At 39.8% G+C, this 12,675-nt stretch overlaps 1 protein-coding gene across 1 annotated transcript in view; it reads right to left on the minus strand.

Moving 5' to 3' along the window:
- Nucleotides 1-12,675, minus strand: part of LOC121317140 (protein enabled homolog) — a 178,382-nt gene that overhangs the window by 106,509 nt on the left and 59,198 nt on the right. Inside the window, 1 exon segment of the mRNA XM_041252777.1 lies at nt 2,185-2,350. Within this exon segment, the coding sequence (XP_041108711.1) occupies nt 2,185-2,350 (166 nt within the window).

Genomic DNA, 12,675 nt, shown 5'->3' on the forward strand with positions numbered 1-12,675 from the left:
CTGTGTGATGTAGCATCTTGTTTCAGAATGCAACAGACATGTGGTCACACAGGGCCTATCAGAGCTTTTGAAATATGTGCCCAGGTCATGTGACATGTGGGTCATTTCCCAACTCGTAATGGTTGACATTTCGAGATTGAAAGGGAACTAATCCTATCACTTCACAGTGCAAGCACCCCCTCCTCCTCTGTTTTGTTTGGTTGTCAGCAACATCACTTTCAAATGTGTTTTTTTTTTTTTTTTTTTTTTTTTTTAGCAAAAAGGTGCTTATTGTGGTGATAATTTTTTCAAGTTTCTTGTTGTTTTACCCAACAACTTCTATTTAAAAAGGTACAGAGGTCTGTTGCAAATTCACACCACTGGCACAGAGCCGCTAGCATTCAAAGTGTTAAGTGTACAAAAACGTACCCACCACTGTGGCACATAAAGTGGCTCTCAAAAGTGTTCACCCCCTTGGACTTCCACATTTTATTGTGTTACAACATGGAATCAAAATGGATTTAATTAGGAGTTTTTGCCACTGATCAACACAAAAAAAAGTCCATGATGTCAAAGTGAAAAATAAAATCTACAAATTGTTCCAAAGGAATTTCAAATATAAAACAGAAAATAATTGATTGCAGAAGTATTCATTCCCTCTGCTATGACACCTAAACAATATCTGGTGCAACCAATTGTCTTTAGAAGTCACATAATTAGTTGAATGGAGTCCACCTGTGTGCAAATAAGGTGTTTCACATGATTTCAGGTTAAATACACCTGTCTCTGGGAGGTCCCACAGTTGGTTAGTACATTTCCTAACAAAAACTACATCATGAAGACGAACGAACATTCAAAGCAAATCTGGAATAAGGTTCTTCAGTAGAGCTTTTTGGCCTCAACGCCAAGCGCTATGTTTGGCGCAAGCCTAACACCGCACATCATCCTGAGAACACCACCCCTACTGTGAAGCATGGTGGTGGCAGCATCATGCTATGGGGATGCTTCTCTGCGTCAGGGCCTGGAAAGCTCGTGAAGATAAAGGGCAAAATGGATGCAGCAAAGTACAGAGAAATCCTGGAGGAAAACCTGCTGAAGTCTGCAAGAGACCTGGGACTTGGGAGAAGATTCATCTTCCAGCAGGACAATGACCCCAAACATACAGCCAAAGCCACACTGTAGTGGCTTAACAAAAAGGTCAACGTCCTGGAGTGGCCCAGTCAAAGCCCAGACCTCAATCCAACTGAGAATATGTGGAATGAGTTGAAAATTGCTGTTCACCAAAGGTCTCCATCCAACTTGACACAGGTTGAGCAATTTTGCAAAGAATAATGGGCAAAAATTGCAGTTTCCAGATGTGTAAAGCTGGTAGAGACTTATCCAAATTGACTCATGGTTGTAATTGCTGCCAAAGGTGCCTCTACCAAATATTGACACAAGGGGTTGAATACTTATGAAATCAATTATTTTCTGTTTTGTACCTGTAATTAATTTAGAACAATTTGTAGATTTTATTTTTCACTTTGACATTATGGACTTTCATTGTGTTGATCAGCAGAAAAAACTCCCAATTAAATTCAGTTTGATTCCATGTTGTAGCACAATAAAATGTGGAAAAGTCCAAGGGGTGAATACTTTTGAGAGCCACTGTAAGTATGTGATATTTACCTGCCACAGACCAAATTAATCCGCGTTTGGCTGGTGTTAATTCCGATCCCTGCATACTCTATCTGATCTTCCTCTCCTCCCTTCATTTCATTCCTCCTGTCCAGTTTAACACACAATATATTTATGGTATTGTATACCAAACCCAGCAGCCTAGAGCACCACTTCACCAAAAATGCATTTAACAAATATGCCTTTGGTAGAGTATGTGGGAATAAAAAAAGACATTGAAATGTCACAACAGTCAATTCATGGTCTCTTATGGAACGGAATGCAATTATGGGACAACTATTTGTTTCGTTTCCAATTATGGCATCAAATGCATTATCCAAAAAATAATACTGAACGTAGATGATCAACTAGCTATACAGCCTTTCACTTTTTTTCTTTATGTGGGGAAAAGAAATGTAATACACAAGACAATTAAAAGTTCTGACGTTATGCTCCAAATGTTTCTTCTACAGTCATGTAGATCCTGAATGACACCCTCATTCGAATTTTGCCTGGTGGCATGTTACAACACCCATTTGGTTTACCCACCTGATGGTCCTGGATTTTTCTGCCTACCACTCGGAATGCATTGTTCCCTGTATGATGGTATATATGAACTCTGCTAAAGCCAGTCGATCCACCAGCTGGTACCCACTTCTTGTTGGCATCATCATATACCATAACAGCAGCTCGGGCTTGACAGATGCTCTGTTCACTGTAAGGAAATGATAATTTAGTTAAAACAAAACACAAAACAAAAACTGGTAAGATACAGAAGTACATTTTAAAATCAGACGACTACCTGGTCCCAATAAAACATACACTATAGTATGTGCCTTGCAAAAAAATACAGCTTGGCACAAAAAGGGAGATAATCCAATACGGCACAAAGCAGTTGCGTGACATGGAATTTAGCAGTTTTTTGTGCAATTTGCAAATCTGTTGTTCCTCGCAAAAACGTCTGTGCATTCTCTACCAATATAGCAACTGCACACAACAGCCAAGTGAGAATACAGGACCGTTGCCATTACCCAGACAAGCTGCTATCAGTGTACAGTACGTAATATCCCCCTATTCTCCACACAAATGTAACCTGCACACGGAATGCAGAATCAAACCTCAACACATATCGGTAGCATTGGCACCCCCGAACTGCAGCATTAGAATACAGTATTTATTTAAAATATAATTCAAATATATTGTGGCTAATCAAATGTCAACAATAAGGAGTCAGCTTTTTTTAGTAGCTCAGAATTACGCTGCATACAAACATGCTCCGTCTCTTCACTAACCTGTTGCCTCCCCCTTACAACTGCCCTGCCTCACCATGCTCCCTGCCCATAACATGGCACAGTACAGGCAATGGCATATAATGCAGATCAAGCATGTATACCGGTAGGTCTACTTCTAATATTAATACCAAATAAATAACACTATTAAAAAATAAAATCAACAGTCAGTTGTGTCCTTATATCTTGAGGGGCTTGAAAAGTAAAGGGAGCCTTTGTTTGAGCCCCATGAGCAGTGCGACGTAAACTAGCCCCACACAGCTCTTTTCCAAAACTAATGTTGCTGAGCATAGGCATTTAGCAATATGTGCATTTTATGGACTCACTCTGCGCACTGCAAACCCTAATGATCCTCACACTTTCCCATATTCGTTCAAATTTAGCCTTTAGAGCAACTCAAATTTAGCGCAAATCCATGTGACATTTGTCCATATGCATTCATTTGTATCTAATGTTTATTATTATCATAGACATTAGCATGTTGAATGAGCCCAATATTTAAAAAGGGCCATCACAGATTTTTAAAGATTTACCTGAGGCTGTTTCCTAAGAGGAGAGGTGAATTAACGATGCCTCTGATTTTGTCTTAATTTTGACAAGTGTCTCACAAATATGAGCAGGCTAGATTTCACCTATTCAATTAATCAGTGCAGTAGTTTTCCTTTTTAGTTTTCTGTTAGAATCTTTTTTTTCTCCTGTAAAATGTACCAGTGGCCACCTGCATGTTTTGTCCATCCATAATTAAATACTCTACTGCAGTTACTACTCGCTTGTATCCAACTGTGCTCTTAACTATAACTATACTGTATTTAATGTATTGCAACTGCTCTTATTTAAACTGCCCTTAAACTGACTGACGATTTCCTTTTTGCACTCATTAGTCCGATTTGATCTCAATTCTACTTCCAAGATGATAGCTGGGAGGCAATTCATTTGAACACAATTCATTTGAATCAAATAAAACAGGTTTAATGAGCAGTGTACTTTCTGCATGTACTTAAACACTTCTTAGAATGTACATGTGATACCGGGATGAACAGTGTGTGTTGTCGGAACACCCTTTGACAGAGCAGGACATGTTGAATCGGTGCTGTCAGAGTGTGAGGAGAGGGAGAGGAGAAGATGAGGAAGAGAGGATGGGAATGAGATTGAGAGAAAGATACATTAAATAGTATTAACAAAGCCTTTGACTTAGCGGTTCAGAAAGTTAATATATAAGTTCCTGTTTAACGATAAAGAAAAATAAACAACCAGGCTACTACTTGGAGAACAGTTAGCTGTTTATCATCGTATTGAGACCCGCCAACTCTTCAAACTGCGTGTTTACTGGAAAATAAAACAGAGAAGCTTCCAGATCCCTGTGCCATCGAAATCCAGTTTGGAGTTGCCCGGTGGATTGGAGGACAAAAATACCTACCAACGGAAAGAAAGAACGGTCGAGATAGTAGCTTCCTGCAGCGTTTATTTTTTAAACATGTATTTTAAAACAGTGAAGCAGGATCACAATCGTTCTTTTGAATTCCTGTCCTATAATCATTATATAATAGGTCTATTGTAGAGGTGGATGGAGTTTTGTGTGACCGCTTGGTGTTTTCCATAGCTGTACCTTGGAAAGCTCCTGCAGTTCAGTGCTTGTGTGAGTGCTGGAGGGATGTGCGCAGAGTTAAGGCTTGCTTTTTAAAAGCATTATTTTGTGCCTCACAAAACTGGTTTTGCGCTTGGCACATACCTTTGAATATACCAGGATCACGCAAATTGTCGGCCACTCCCCCCCATATTGCGCTATGCATGCATTTTATTACTGCACAGCGCAGAATGGATTGTGATGCGCAAAAGGACGTTTCGAATATGGCAATTTGGCACGATTTCAGCACAGCTGCCATTTGCAACGTGCATGCCACTCTGCGCAAACTTTTAGAAAATCGGGCCCATAACAGTTTTCTGTCTTGCAATTCGTCCTACACCCCTTTAGCCTGTAATCAGTGCCATTTTCACAACAGGTTCCTATAACTATGCAGACTGTGTTATATCCATGGGCACCAATGGCCTCAATAAAATCATAGACTGACTTTCCCCTGGGTGCATTCCATTTGAACAAAGAAAACTTGCAACACAAGGCAGTCGGTCAAAATAGAAAAAGTAAGTATAGAACAATGGCCACAGACAGTTCCACTACTGTCTAGAACACTCCTTGTGTTTCTTTACAATAAACAGTACAGTAGTAAACCATGCACTGTAAGCCAGTGCAATCTAGGCATGCTGAATTATTCAAAACATGACCTATTTGTGTCATTCTTTGCTTTAAATTACAAGTAAACTGCACTGCAATAATTCAACATGCTCACTGAGGCCAACACTGCCGAGGAATGCAGTTTAAATTCTAATGCACTAATATAAGCACTCTCAAAAACAAGTCAGAGCAAAGGAACATTTTGAATATCCTTCTCAATGTAAGCTAATTGCATAGAATAATATACAGTACATATACCAGTAAAATATCTATAAACATTCTATTTAGCATTCATTCAGTGCAGTGATACTTTATGTATTGACTGTAGGTTTCCTTGGCTGTTTTTTCTATGGTAGAAAAAAAAAAAAAAAGGACAGGACAAATACATACATTTAGTCTGCACAATATATCACACATCAGCAATACACTTGCATACAAGTTCTGATACAGTACTGTATCTGGCCTACTTTCAGCACACTTCGAATTATCAAAACTTTTAATAATGAAATAACTGCATTAAACAAATATGTATTACACATAGGCCTACCATAAATTATGTTTTCTATTATTATTTATTAATCCCGAGTGTCACTTTAATCACTGTCACTTACTAGCAGTTCATTACGCTCAAGCTCTTCCTTGGCTTCAATGGCAATGAGAGAGACAAGGCCTTTAATAGAGACCCAATGTTTATTTACAATATTTGCCAGCAGACTCGGCGCATAGCAGAGGCAGACGATTACTTGATACCAGGCAATTATTTGAAGTTTTATGGTAGTCAAAGGAGAGATAACAAACTTTCTTTAAAGTTTGTGGTGCCTGAATTCGGTTTTATTGGGTCTACTCATATTCATCAGTCAACAGTGGAATTCAAAAACATCTGTTTTCACTATTATGCAACCTTCTTTTTAATCTATCAGCTAATGTAACAAACATGTTCTACTGTACCTAAGTCAGTAACAAGCGAGCTTCAGAAAACAGGTCACACAAAAGCTGAGGTTCAAAACTGTTTTAAAGGAAGCAAGTACATGTGCAAGCATTAGGTTTTCAGATCCAATTAGTACCAAAAGTACTACAAAAATGTTTTTAAATGGATGTTAAATAGTGAAGTAAAACTTAAGCCTTGGTTATCAATCCTTTGAAAAAAGTACCTCTATACTGTGTATAATGTAAAAAAAAAAAAAAAAAAAAAAGCAGCATCATATGCTTTTTGTAAATTCCATTCCAGTCTTGTATGACAGGATGCAAACTGGTCTGCCCTTGCTAAGGGTCCTTGCATTACCACTCCATCGAGCCATTCCTCACAGAAGTGCATCAGGGACAAGGATAATGATAACTAGACATTACAAGACACTCGTCCATATGTTATTTAATAAAGGCTGAGGAATTAGATAAACTATGGAAAAAGGATATTGTTGGAACATTTTATTTAGATATAAATGATTTTTTGATCTTGGAATATATCTCACATTATGGGTTAAAGATTAAATCAGATTCTGGTTAAATTCCTAGAAAGTACAAACTAGAAATAAAACAGGTTTTCTTACGAAATTACAGTTGATTTTTGAGGGTTATACAAACTGGCTACTCCAAAGATAAACTGGATTGAACCAGATGCTTTGAAACTAGGGTTAGGACAAATGGGCAATTAACCAAGTGAGAAGTGATTTGTGTCTTTCTGATTGGTTTAAGTAAAAATCATGTCATTGAGAGACATTTAAACTGAGAATACTGAAATATTTTTTTGGTATTGCTCTGATCCGTGCTTGGAAAGAGGATACCTGCAAACTGTTGTCACCATGTAACATTTAAGATGTCTGGTTGTAACTTTACAACTCAAAACTTTTATCTTCCATAAAACTATACTTATCTGAAAGCCAAAGAAGCAGCTCACGACTTCTCTCTTCCTTTTTTTCTTGCACGCCTTTAAATTCAACATTAGCAAGCCAGCAAACACAAAAAACAGGACTGCTGTTCTTAGCTAATGTTTTTATTTTAAAAAATCAGTAGTTTTGTAACCTGGACTGCGGTGACGACCACCCATGCTGCCCAAATGGCCAGAGGGATCACAGCTGAAAGGGCCGGAGACTGCTTCCAGATCAACAGGCACCCAGAAAACAGGAACGGACTGCACAGATCGAACCAGAAAATCAGAGAAGTATAATTTGTGTTGATATAATATGGTGTAACAGTTTGGAAAAAATTATATAGCATTTGACGTTGACTGAGATATTTACAAAGATAAATGCAAAGTCACCGTGTGCGGAGTTATACAGACCTTAGGCAGGACTTATTACAGTATAAGGATTTGTCTATTGTATAATGGGTACAAAAATTGTATAGCGCTAGACGTGGACAGGAGACTAGAAATTTACGAGCATAAATTTTAGATCAATCTGTGCGGAGGCTATACAGACCTTGGGCAAAACTTATAAAGCACGGTTTACTCATTGTAAGTAAAAGTATACTGTTGGGAGAACCAGATTGATCCTGGAAATGTGAGAGAATCCCAAGTGTTTGTCAAGACAAGAAACTTATATCGCAGTACAAGAATCGGTCTATTTGTGTATCATAACAGAGGTTATAAGATATCTAAAGATAAACCTCTGAACAAGTAGAAAAGTTAAGTTAGAACCTCTGAAATCACTGTGTTAATATGTCTAAACAAAATGACAATGTTAACCGCTGTAATGATTGGACCACTTGGAGTGTGGATTGGACAGCAAAACGTTGTAAGGAAGGTCCTTATGAAAGTTCTAAGAATTAAAAAAATGTATATGAACACATACTGAGCGCTTGTGGGAGGTGCAATGAAAAAGAAAATAAAAAGAAAACAAAGCAGGCAAATTGTGTAATGGCTATGGATCAAACTGTTGAATATCTGAAGGATAAAGTTGAAACACCCAAACTAAAATGTCAAATTGAAAAATTGGAAACTGAATTAAAAGAAAACAAACTAGACTTAAAACAGTAGACAGTTCTTGTTGCTACACAATCAGAACTTGGGAAAGAGAATGACAATCTTAGGGATAAATTAAGCTCTACATTAACAGAATTGAGGGAAATTCAGAAAGAACAGATGCATGTTCAGATAAAATATGTGAAATTGTTGAATAAGCTAGTGAGAACACAGGGCAATTTGGATTATGAAAAACATGAGAATGTTGTAATGAAGAGAAAAATGGCAATTTCTAAACAAAGCAAAAGGATGAATGTGCTTGGTTGTTGATCATTACAAACATTTGTTGGAACAGTCTGACCAAGGTGAGAGATCTGTTATTTATGATTCACAAATGCTGCAGCCATCAAACACAAAACAGGTAATCACAGACACCCACAGGGAGCCGAGGGTAACAATGGAGCCTGATAACACCGTGTAACAAACATATATTTTTTTTTGTTTTTGTTCCTGGGTAGTAAGTGTTATTTCCTAATTGCTTATGCCTCAAAAGTATAGCAAATGGCTATTATTCCCCACAAACGTTGCTTTTGTGACCAGGACAGTGATATTTTGAAATGTACCTATTTTCCAGAACATTCCAAATAGATTCAGTGCTGAGTAAACTTGGAGTAACTTCTAGAACTTTCCAGTAATATAAATAGTAGTATAAATACAGTGGCCTTAAGCCCACCAGTTCAGTTTAGTTCCAGCTGCATAAGTTGATACATATCTGCATTTTTCTGAGATGGCACCAAGAGGCTGCAAGCATCCGGCAGACGCATTTTGCTATGTCTGCGGCCAATTTATCAAGACAAGAGAGAAAACGTACTCCGTGGAAGCATCTGCTAAAATGTGTGAGGCCTACAAGGCATATTTTGGCATGCCTGTCGGGGACCAAGGCAAACTGTGGGCACCTCATTTCAACTGCGAGCACTGCAAAAAAACTCTGGAAGGTAAGATGGACAATTGTTGCTCGGAATTTTATGTTATAAAATTTGTTAATTTTTAAAATTGTAAAAGTTTTTCATTTTAAAATGTTTTACAACTTTCAATGCTATTGAAAAAATATATCATATATGAAAAATGTTGCGAGAATCTCTTGCACATTAGTCATGGGTGAAATAAATGTACAGTGGCTTGCGAAAGTATTGACCCCCCCTTGGCATTTTTCCTATTTTGTTGCCTTACAACCTGGAATTAAAATGGATTTTTATTTGGATTTCATGTAATGGACATACACAAAATAGTCCAAATTAGTGACGTGAAATGAAAAAAATAACTTGTTTAAAAAGATTAAAAAAAATAAATAATGGAAAAGTGGTGCGTGCATATGTATTCACCCCCTTTGTTATTAAGCCTCTAAATAAAATCTGGTGCAACCAATTACCTTCAGAAGTCACATAATTAGTTAAATAAAGTCCACCTGTGTGCAATCTAAGTGTCACATGATCTGTCACATGATCTCAGTATATATACACCTGTTCTGAAAGGCCCCAGAGTCTGCAACACCACTAAGCAAGGGGCACCACCAAGCAAGCGGCACCATGAAGACCAAGGAGCTCTCCAAACAGGTTAGGGACAAAGTTGTGGAGAAGTACAGATCAGGGTTGGGTTATAAAAAAATATCCCAGACTTTGAACATCCCACGGAGCACCATTAAAGCCATTATTAAAAAATGGAAAGAATATGGCACCACAACAAACCTGGCAAGAGAGGGCCGCCCACCAAAACTCACGGACCAGGCAAGGAGGGCATTAATCAGAGAGGCAACAAAGAGACCAAAGATAACCCTGAAGGAGCTGCAAAGCTCCACAGCGGAGATTGGAGTATCTGTCCATAGGAACACTTTAAGCCATACACTCCACAGAGCTGGGCTTTACGGAAGAAAAGCAAACACATTTGGTGTTCGCCAAAGGGCATGTGGGAGACTCCCCAAACATACGGAAGAAGGTACTCTGGTCAGATGAGACTAAAATTGAGTTTTTTGGCCATTAAGGAAAACGCTGTCTGGCGCAAACCCAACACCTCTCATCACCCCGAGAACACCATCCCCACAGTGAAGCATGGTGGTGGCAGCATCATGCTGTGGGGATGTTTCTCATCGGCAGGGACTGGCAAACTGGTCAGAATTGAAGGAATGATGGATGGCACTAAATACAGGGAAATTCTTGAGGGAAATCTGTTTCAGTCTTCCTGAGATTTGAGACTGGGACGGAGGTTCACCTTCCAGCAGGACAACGACCCTAAGCATACTGCTAAAGCAACACTCGAGTGGTTTAAGGGGAAACATTTAAATGTCTTGGAATGGCCTAGTCAAAGCCCAGACCTCAATCCAATTGAGAATCTGTGGTATGATTTAAAGATTGCTGTACACCAGCGGAACCCATCCAACTTGAAAGGAGCTGGAGCAGTTTTGCCTTGAAGAATGGGCAAAAATCCCAGTGGCTAGATGTGCCAAGCTAGATGTACATACCCCAAGAGACTTGCAGCTGTAATTGCTGCAAAAGGTGGCTCTACAAAAAGTATTGACTTTGGGGGGGTGGGGGATAGGTGAATACTTATGCACGCTCATGTTTTCTGTTTTTTTGTCTTATTTCTTGTTTGTTTCACAAACAAACTTCTTCAAAGTGGTAGGCATGTTGTGTAAATCAAATGATACAAACCCCCAAAAAATCCATTTTAATTCCAGGTTGTAAGGCAACAAAATAGAAAAAATGCCAAGGGGGGGTCAATACTTTCGCAAACCACTGTATTTTTGTAGGATGGTACAGAGGGGAAAAGAGAGCCATGAAGTTCGCTATCCCAAGAATTTGGCAGAAACCCACTGATCACTCAAGCAACTGCTACTTCTGCATGGTGGACCCTTGCAAACGTCGGACTGGCAAGAATGCACCTGCTATCACGTATCCGGACCTTCCTTCATCCATCGCCCCGGTGCTACACTGCCATGAGCTCCCCGTACCCATTCCTCTGGAGAGAGAGCAGCAAGTCAGAGAGCGAGGAAGACGTTGTAGATCCAGATGACAATTTCAGAGGTGGAGCTGAGGAGAGAAACCCATACTACCCCAACCAAAAAGACCTCAATGACTTGATTAGAGATCTTGGTCTCACCAAGTCCAGTGCCAAGCTTTTGACGTCTAGGCTCAAGCAGTGGAACTTGCTGGATGAAAAAGTGTGCAAGTCGCAGATCAGAGGAAGCGTCACCAACCTTTTTCCAGCTTCTTCACCCGTCAAGGTGGGCTCTGCTTCTGCCACAATGTGACCAGTCTGTTCGAGGCAATCGGAATCGCCTGTAACCAGAATGAGTGGCGCCTCTTCATTGACAGCTCATCCAGGAGCCTCAAAGCCGTGCTGCTCCATAATGGTAACAAGTACCCGTCTCTTCCCCTGGCTCACTCGGTGCACCTCAAAGAGGATTACAACAGCATCAAGACCTTGCTGGACCCCTTGAAGTATGATGAGTACGGCTGGGAGGTCATAGGAGACTTCAAAATGGTGGCATTCCTGATGGGTCTCCAAGGCGGTTTTACCAAGTTTCCCTGCTATCTTTGCCTTTGGGACAGCAGGGACACCAAGGCGCAGTACCACAGGCGGGACTGGCCACAGCGGACAGAGTTCTCTGTGGGGAGGAACAACGTCAAGTGGGAGCCACTGGTGGACCCCCGGAAGGTGCTGATGCCACCACTGCACATCAAATTGGGCCTTATGAAACAATTTGTCAGAGCTCTAGATAAGGAGTCGGCAGCCTTCAAGTACCTTCAAGACTTCTTCCCTAAGCTGTCTGAGGCAAAGGTTAAAGCCGGTGTCTTCGTCGGACCACAGATAAAGATGATCCTGGAGTGCAATGAATTCTCCAAGAAGCTCACTAGTAAGGAGAAAGCGGCTTGGAACAGCTTTGTCGCAGTGGTTCGGGGCTTCCTGGGCAATCACAAGGCCGAAAACTATGTGGAGCTGGTTGAGACTCTGGTGAAGAACTACTGCACAATGGGCTGTAGGATGTCCCTCAAAGTCCATATCCTTGATGCTCATCTTGATAAATTCAAGGAGAACATGGGAGCGTACTCGGAGGAGCAAAGCGAGCGCTTCCACCAGGATATACCGGACTTTGAACGCCGCTACCAAGGACAGTATAACGAGAACATGATGGGAGACTACATTTGGGGGCTGATTCGTGAAAGTGATTTACAGTATAAATCGTAAATCCCGAAAAACTACTCACTTGTAAATCTTTTGTAGTCATTTTTGTATCTAGTATAAATACATGTTAATTTGGATTCATATGTTGTTTTTTTTCTGACTATGTGAACGAAAAGACACAAATTCATCTGTTTTCTCAATGGAAATAGGTAAATTTCAAAATATCACTGTCCTGGTCACAAAAGCAAAGTTTGTGGGGAATAATAGCCATTTTCTATACTTTTGAGGCATAAGCAATTAGGAAATAACACTTACTACCCAGGAACAAAAATTGTGTTACATAGTGTAATGGGAAGGTGTCAAACATGCAGGAAACACCCTCACAGAAACCTGAGCTGTGTCACAAAGATACAGACAGAATCTCTGCTACAGCACGAGAGTTT

Source organism: Polyodon spathula, chromosome 6 (assembly GCF_017654505.1).
Source record: "Polyodon spathula isolate WHYD16114869_AA chromosome 6, ASM1765450v1, whole genome shotgun sequence".
Lineage (NCBI taxonomy): Eukaryota > Metazoa > Chordata > Actinopteri > Acipenseriformes > Polyodontidae > Polyodon > Polyodon spathula.